At 43.2% G+C, this 8,780-nt stretch overlaps 1 protein-coding gene across 2 annotated transcripts in view; it reads right to left on the bottom strand.

The window, feature by feature from the left end:
* The window catches only part of Slc39a9 (solute carrier family 39 member 9), a 75,088-nt gene that overhangs the window by 5,072 nt on the left and 61,236 nt on the right, over positions 1 to 8,780 (bottom strand). The window contains exons 2-5 of one of the 2 annotated variants that reach the window (XM_023702545.1): positions 8,013 to 8,148; positions 7,720 to 7,917; positions 1,234 to 1,302; positions 152 to 237 (exon numbers count right to left, since the gene is read on the bottom strand). In XM_023702545.1, coding sequence (XP_023558313.1) covers positions 152 to 237; positions 1,234 to 1,302; positions 7,720 to 7,768 — 204 coding nt within the window. In that variant the 5' untranslated portion in view covers positions 7,769 to 7,917; positions 8,013 to 8,148. The remainder of the gene's footprint in view (positions 1 to 151; positions 238 to 1,233; positions 1,303 to 7,719; positions 7,918 to 8,012; positions 8,149 to 8,780) is intronic. The other variant, XM_004624756.3, reaches the window with a different exon arrangement.

Consider the following 8,780-nt stretch of genomic DNA (forward strand, 5'->3'; position numbering starts at 1 on the left):
CAAAATGAAAGAAAGAAAGAAAGAAAGAAAGAAAGAAAGAAAGAAAGAAAGAAAGAAAGAAAGAAAGAAAGAAAAGAAAGAAAGAAAGAAAGAAAAAAAAAAGACCAAGAGAAATGTGAACCATGAACAGTCACCACGAGCCTTGGCTTACCTTATGCAGCATGATGGCCACAAACACAATTAGCTGGACACTGGTCTGGGAAGTAGAGGCTGCAGCTCCCAAGGCAACGCCATCAGCTGAATTCAGAAAAAACAGAACATAAAAAATGCTTAAACAACAGCAGCAACATAGAGGCTGTGGGGGTAGGGTGCCTTAGAGGCTGACAGAGCTGGATCTCATTCTGAGGTTACTTAGCTTTCCTGAACTTCAGATGTGGACCTGTAAAATGGGTTCAATTAGGTAGATTTCTGAGTGTTTTGATGAGGATTTGATGAGATATTATGTCAATGGCTTAGTGCCTGGCCCAGTGTATTCAGCATGTTATTTATTTCTGTTATTGATAGAAAAAGTAGGAAGCTCAAAAATTCACTGATGAAGGCCAGGGGCATAAGCGCCTGGCTGGCAAGCGAAAGGTTCCAAGTTTGATCCTTGGTATGCAAAAAAAAAACCCCCAAAAACCAAAAAAAACCACACCAATGAGAGACTCAAACTGTAGTAAAAGCAATGCCAAAGAATTTCAAAGGCAGCATCCCCTCATCTTACAGGTACACACACGAGGTCTTGAGCCTTCTGCTTCACCCTCCAACTGCATACTGCTGAGTGAGGGGGTTTCATTAGGAAGGCACGGCACACCAGAAACGCCTGGCTACTGCCGGCCACCTTCCGCAGCCTCCGTGGTCGGCAGGTGTGGGGTGTGGCCCTGCAAGCCTCTGCACTGCACCTCCCTCGACTCACTGAGACTTGGCATGAGCACGTGCAGCACAGAGGTGTTCTGCACCAAGTGCAGGCTCCTCCTCCTGATGAGTCCTAGGGCAGAAGGCAGTAGACCACTACACAGCCAGGCCCAAGAAATGCTTTAGGCTTTGTGGGCCGCTTGGCTCTGCGACAGCAGCCACAGGTAACATGGAAACACTTGGGCATGGCTGTGCCCTAACCCGACTTCACTACACTCGTGCTTGCAAACCAGGCACGAGTACCAAGGCCCTTCCCCACAGGCCAGCCCAAACCATTCTGAACAGAAGGTCTCAGCAACCACACAGCTTTCCACGTGCAGGAAGGAAGGTCCCCCCTACCTGCAGCATGGACAACCAGCCCCAGCGTGGTGGTGATTTTGGAGCTGCTAGGCCTCGCTGTTTCTGGATCTGCAGGGAGCAGGAGAAACTGTATGTGAGATGGAAACTTATACAAGATGAAGTTGTAGAATTTTTTGCTGTTGTTTTTTAAGACAGGGTCTCAATCTGTAGTTCAGGCTGGCCTCAAACTCATGGAGATCCTCCTGTCTCAGCCTCCCAAGTGCTGGGATTATAGGCGTGCGCCACCACCTCTGGCTAGATGAAGTTTTTGAAATCTCTTAAAGTACATTATTTCCACTCACTACCGTTTTTTGTTTTTTCTTTCCTCCTGCTTCACTAAGGAGTTTCCTTTATCCAGAAGAGTGAGCAGAAGGGAGTTTCCTCTTTTTTTTTTTTTTTGGTACTGGGGATCAACTTCAGGACCTTGTGCTTGCCAGGCAGGTGCTTATGCCACTGAGCTATCTCCCCAGGGTCTGGGAGTTTCCTCTGTTGAGGCTTCTCTTGATCAACAAACCCTTGAAAGGTGTGAGCTCCAACTCGCTTACTTCCTTAACTCTCCAAATCCTGTGGAAGGTGCTCTAGAGTCTCTCACTGCTTCTTCCCTGACTCACTTGAGGTGTGATTAAAAACGACTACGAATACTTAAATTGTTTTTCTAAATTACAGTAAAAGACACACTGGCCCTAATCTGCATAATACTCGCCCCTCAACTTTGACCACACTCACCCATCACTCTGGCTCCCTTTAGAAGCAGACAGTCCTTTTTCTTTTTCTTTTTCTTTTCTTTCTTTCTTTTTTTTTTTTTTTTCTTTTGGCAGAACAGGGGATTGAACTCACCCTTGTGCTTGCCAGGTGAGCAAGCACTTATTCCACTGAGCCATCTCCCCAGCCCCCCTTTTTCTTTTTTTTATTATTATTGGTTTTTTTCATTTGCGTATTTGGTATAGGGTCTTGCTATGCAGATAGGACTCATAGTAATCCTCCCCAGTGCTGGGATTATAGGCATGCGCCACCACATCCAGATTCTGTCAGGCTCAGGGCACCCCAGAGGCGAGGCTGACGCTGCAAAAAAAAAGGGACTGGGGATTGAACCCTGGTCCCCGCGCTTGCCTAAGCTGGTGCGTTATTGGCTGAGCTATCTCCCTAGCCCAGTAAGTCCTATTTCATTAATATCTTCAGTTGTGCTGTCCTGAATTGATTCAAAATGTTTCCCTTTCGTGGTCATTCTGGCTTTGGGAAGAGTCCCTTTAAAGTCAAGCAATGCCAGACCTGGTGAATCAGGGGAATGGGGACACACTGCTAACTCAGTACAAGGCTGCCTCTCCACCAGTGGCACCTGGCAGCAGCATTCGCTTCATAAAGATGCTCACGAAAGGGGACTTGTAGAGCTGCTTCAGAAACTGGCAAGATAGATGTGCTTAAGCGTATCCAGAACTAGGGAGAATATTTTGAGGGGGATTAATTGCAATGTGTCTTTTACTGCAATACATTTTTCAAGTTTAAACAATCACCATGTATCTCTATCACACCTCCTAAGTGTCCTAGTTTGCCCTTCCCCCTTTCCAGTCTCCTAGGCTCGGCCTTCATGCCCACAACCATCACAGCTGCCATCCTAATCCAAACCGAAATGGGCAATAGGTTCCTGCTGGCTTTCCCCTCTTATCTCCCATCTTTTATCTGTGACTTTTTGTTTATTTTGTTTTTGGTATTCAGGATTGAATTTTGGACTTAGCACTTGCCAGGCAGGCATCTATACCCTGGTCTCATTTCCTACCTTCTGAAAACAACTCCCATTCACTAGTTAAAATTCTGTTCCTTTTTGACCTGTCTGAACTGTTCTGCAGGGCAGGCTCTCACCATCGTCAGTGGTGCCATAGGATTTCTCACCATCTAAACCAGAATAACGAAACTCTCTCATCCTCTTCCACTAATCCTCCTCATCCCTAATTCCTGACACGTACTAAATCTTTTAGTTAGCCAACCCCAAATCTAGAAGTTGTTTAAAATCTAATTTTAAGATCACATTCCTGAAGAAAGGATTTTTCAAAAAAGCCAGGTAGATACTGGGCATGGTGGCACATGCCTATAATCCCAGCGCTTGGGAGGCTGAAAACAGTAGGATCACTATGATCTGTGTAGTGAGACCCTGTAGACTCTGCACTAAACACACACACACACACACACACACACACACACACACACACACACAAAGCTAGGTGTGGTGGTGCATACCCATAATTCCAGCACTTAGGAGGCCCAGGCAGGAGGATTGTCATGCGTTTGAGGCCAGCCTGGGTTACACAGTGAGTTCAAGGCTAGCCTGAACTATACAGCAAGCCCTGTCTCAAAAAAAAAAAAAAAAGAAAGAAAGAAACAACAACAAAACAAAAACGAAAGATTAATTTTAGTTCAAAAACAACTAGGTGCTTCATAGAGTACCTGCTAACTGCAGTGAAGTGAAGAAACTGCTCTGTTCAGAGCACAGACTCTCCTCTAGCATTTACCTTCTCTAGGTTACACTCCAGTGTCCTTACATGGTAGTTTTTAAAATTTTGTCCAGGATTTACATAGCTACTCAAAAGTAGCAACTAGGAACATAAATCTGATTGTCTGGTAAGTCTTGTTGATCATTTATATATATTTTCCCTTGCAACTGATTAATCTTGTGTTGGCCAGCCTTTGCTCAAGTGTTGCACAGAATGCTGATGTTCCCACCCCAGCACATCACACAAACCAGCAGGCATCCAGCATCCTACTGGGAGCCTGGGCCCTCTTTTCACCTCCTTCCATCATCTCTTTAACCATCTACCATGTGGAAGAGCTCGTGGATTCCTATTTTTTCAATGTTCTTTATTTTGATGCTCATATTGTCCCATGTTTGGCCAGCATAAGCCCCTTTAAACTGATGCCTGTCCTGTGATGTGGTCCTATCTCCCTGCCCCTTTTCTTAAATGACCACAAATGACTGCAGCTCACCCACCTACCGTGACCCATGCTGGAGTCAGCCACTGCTCTAAGGGGCACAGTATGCTCACGTTATTGGACGTCTTACTTCTGGACCCTGGCTAGAGACACAGCTGCGCGATATATACGGCCCACTGAGAACTCATGAGCCTCAAGCCCCTAATTCCAGGCCTTCCACCAGGCGCTCCTTCCTGACTTCCTCAAGCCCACACCCGTGCACACCTGCTTCCACACGTGCTCCAGGCCACCAACACTAACAGTTCACTCTTCGTGCAATCCTATGAAACATCTACAATAGTTTTAGAATTAGCTTGGCAATGCCATCACAAAAAGCAAAACCTGTGAAGAGTTCTGAATTTGCTTATGGTTCTCTCCCAACTCAAGGCTACAGGCTTATAGTCAAATATGACATTCATAAGTTACCTAAATTTGTTTTCCAAAAAAAATATGCAATTGTGTTGTTTACTGAAATACTCCTCATCTCCTGTCAGCTAGCTCCACATCTTTTCTTTTCTTTTCTTTTCTTTTCTTTTCTTTTCTTTTCTTTTCTTTTCTTTTCTTTTCTTTCTTTGCAGAACCGGGGATTGAACTCAGGCCCTTGCACTTGCCAGGCAAGCACTTACTCTACTGAGCCATCTCCCCAGCCCCTTAGCTCCATATCTTGCTGTTTCCATTCTAGTATCTTGCTGTTTCCATTCTAGTTTTGAACCTGTAGAATATTAGTTTCCAAAAGCCAAAAATATGACAAAAGCATGCTCGGGCCTCCTACCACTCTCCTGTTCTCTCATACCCTTCGTTCCACTCTGCTAAGATAATGGATATCTTTGTTTTCCAAATGATCCTTCCTGTGTTTTGTTATCTGTCCTTCTTTCTAATACAAAAACAATACCACTATATTTTTATCTTTTAAAAAATCTCTTGTCATTTAAAAAAAACTCCCTGGAAATCTCTCTCTATCAGTTGGAGACAGCTGAAGCCATATTTTTATTTTTCACAGCTATGTAGTACTCCACTGTACACACCACAGCTCGTTCAACTGATAGCTGTGACTGGACATTTAAGTAGTTTCTGATATTTTACAATGATAAATAACGCAGCCCTGAGTAATCTTGTGCGTATGTATTTTCCTACTGGAGCTGTAACATCAGAGTAAACTAGAAATGCGACTTTGGGGTTCAAGAATAAGAATGCACGTGCCACGTCCCTCTCCACAGGTGCTATGTCACCTTGCACTGCCACCACGCGTCAGTACCTCACCACAGCTGTACCACCTGAAGGCACAGCCAAATCTCTGGATTTCTGCCCGAGGAGTGTGAAGTGGGGTCTCAGTGTAATTTTTTTTTTTTTTTTTTTTGGTCTTGAGATCTTGCAAACATTGTCCTTATGCAAGGAGTAATTTTTTATTTTTTAAATGTATTTAGTACAGGTCAGTGTAATTTTGTAAAATACCAGTGTAATTTTGATATGCATGCCTTTTATTTTAAGTGAACATACATATGCTAAGGACTGTTTTTATATCTTACAGTTAAATAATCTCTTCCTATCTTTTGCCTGCTTTTCCAGATTTCTTTTTAGATCAGTTATTCTTAACCTAGGTCCAAAGATAACATAAGCAGAATTCAAGAGACGCCAGTGAAGTTCTCAGCTGTTTTTCTAAGCTATCTTTACTGAGTCCAAAGAGAAATTCAGCATTTTCCTGAACTATGAAGACAATAAGCCAAAAGTGATATTAGAACACCTTATTGCCAAAAATCAGATAATCTGATACTCTTACAGTTGAGGATATCGCAAAGTTATTATTTTCATTTGTCACTATCTTGAGTTAAGGACTCCCAGACTTGCCGCCCACTGCATGATCAGCATTTCCTGCCTGCAGACGCTCCGCTGACAGCTGGGCCACTGCCCAGTAGCTCTTACCTCACAGTCATTCTGCCAGCAAAGTGGAAGACAGAATCTCCCACCAGAGACCCAGCTATCCACGTTGCCTTGCAGTATTTACTGTCTGCACAATTCTTTGTCTATATACATAAAGAGATATTTATACCAGCACTTGGGAGGCTGAGGCAGAAGGATCAATGCAAATGTAAGGCCAGCCTGGACTACATAGCAAAATCCTGTTTTAAGTGTCTTCCTAGCCTGCCCCCCCCCCCAAAAAAAAAAAAAAAAGTGTATCTATAAATTCCTAGAAAGTTCTGTAACTGTTAAATTTATTTTAATCTTTTTTTTTGCTACAGGGTCTCGCTATACAGCTTGAACTCATAGTGATCCTCATGTCTCAGCCTCCCCAGCGCTGGGATTACAGGCCTGTGCCACCATGCCCAGTTTCAGTGACCAGGTTGGAGCAGAGGCCAGCATAGCATGTGGTACTGGGTATTGAACCTGGGGCCTTGTGCTTGTTAGGCAAATGCTTAGACTGCCAAGCTATCTCTCTGGCCCAGAATATTTTTATTTAGTGTAGGCTACATCGAAGATGCTGACTTAACCAAAGATGAATTCATAAATCTTAACACAAAAAAAGTTATTGAGTAGAATCGGATTTGAAAAGTTGTGGGAAATTCTACTTGTCCTTGTGAGCAGCTTATTTTGCTTTGGAAAGAATGTGAAGTGCACTGGTATGAAAATACCTCTGGGTTTGGGGAGATAGCTTGGTGGTCTAAGCATCTGCCTGGCAAGGCCAAGGACTCAGGTTTGATCCCCAGTACTGCATGCATGCCAGCCACAGAAACCAGGCATGGTGGTGCAGGCCCGTAATCCCAGCACTGGGGAGGCTGAGACAGGAGGATCACTATGAGTCCAAGCTGCATAGCAAGATCCAGTACCCAAAAAATGAAGATTAAAAAAAAATATTTTTTTGAAAAGAAAATACTTCTAGGAACCAGGATTTCCTGTAGTAGGAATCATAAAGCAAGATCCTAAATCAAATGGATGCTCAACCTGACACACACACACGTTGCTGTGTGCAAGATCACCCTGTAATGTTATTTTCCTAAACTAAGTACTGACAGCCATCATACTGATTTCTTAAAATACAAAATTTAACTCTGATGTTCTTAGGATTTAAATGTATTATCTCCTTATTTAATGTACTGATAAAAAAAGATATATCCAATATTACACTACAAATTTGTTCTAACTCTATGGTAACTATTTTAACACAACTGGTTTTCTCTGTCATCCTATATATGTTTTATGAATTTAAAAACAATATTAAAAAAATCCTAATAAAAAGTCCACAGACTTCAGACTGCCTAATGGCCACAGTGCATAAAACAGGTTAAGAACCCTCAACCAAATGTGACAGCTTTAAGACCAATAGAGTAATAAATCAATACACACTTCCTTGTGTCACACCACAGCTCACTAGCTAGCTCCACCAACTGGATAGAATGTTCCTGAGCACTTGAGAAGAATAAGAGTTTTGACATTTAAATAAGGATATTGATGGTCTGAATTATTCAACTGCTTGTACATTTCCACGCTGCGAATTTCTTGCACTGCCCAGAAGGCCTCGAAACCACTCACCGTCAGTAGAATGCATGTGGGAACTGCCGATCTGGTCCACCAGCAACATGAAAACAAAGCCCAGTACCAGGGACACACCGATGTAGGCATGCAGCTGTGTGTGGTCATGGCTGTGCTCGTGCTCATGGACAACTGATATTGCTGCTGCTTTGTCTGACGCAATCACATTCTGTGGCTCACTGGCTTGGTGGTGTTTTCCTATAGCAAAATAAGCAATAATGAGACAATGTTTTTCCCTTAAACACATTTTCACGTAGAAGCTTCCAATCTTTTGTACTGCAAGCTCTACTTACTTTAAAGACATCCACTGTCTATACTGTAATCCAGCCAATCATAAATTCCTTCAACTTAAAGTTCGTGATGGAAAAATTCCCAAGCATCTTCTGCTTTCGGCATGCAGAACTTCTGACTGCCTATCATTCTCAAAGCCTGGGAAGTGGAAGCAAATCACCATGCAAGAAAGCAGTCACATTCCCAAAGGGACATCATCCCCACACCTTCTTTTTGTCTAAGAAGTTCAGCCCAATCTCCTTAGAAACTGTACTAAGTTGTATTCTGATGAAAATAGATGAATGAAGAACAGTAAAAATAAGTACATATTCATCTGGCTTTCCTACGTTGATATAAAAACTGCAAATATAGAACAAATTGAAAAGGAAGGGTTGATGGGAGGGCAGTAGAATGAAAAAAAACTTAGATCATGTACAGGAATAAATGCGCTATGATGAATGTGATCATTATGTATATCTAAAAGGTACTGTTTCATTAGGGGCTGGGGAGATAGTTCAGTAGAGTAAGTGCTTGCATGGCAAGTGCAAGGGCTTGAGTTCAATCCCCAGTTCCACCCCCATAAAAATAAATAAATAAAAGTATCAATACAATTAATTTAAAAAACTGAATATAGGCAGGCCTAGACATCATGGCGTGGACGCACGCCCTCTGCTCAGGTTCTCGCGCCCTGGCAGCCCCGCTGATCAGACCGTGCTGGCTTCCGTCACACGCCCCCAGCGACTTCTGCGTAGCTGCCCTGGGCCAGCCCGTGCCCTCTCCTCGGTGCTGGC

The sequence above is a fragment of the Octodon degus genome, unplaced genomic scaffold, assembly GCF_000260255.1.
Source record: "Octodon degus isolate 3935 unplaced genomic scaffold, OctDeg1.0 scaffold00007, whole genome shotgun sequence".
NCBI classification, from domain to species: domain Eukaryota; kingdom Metazoa; phylum Chordata; class Mammalia; order Rodentia; family Octodontidae; genus Octodon; species Octodon degus.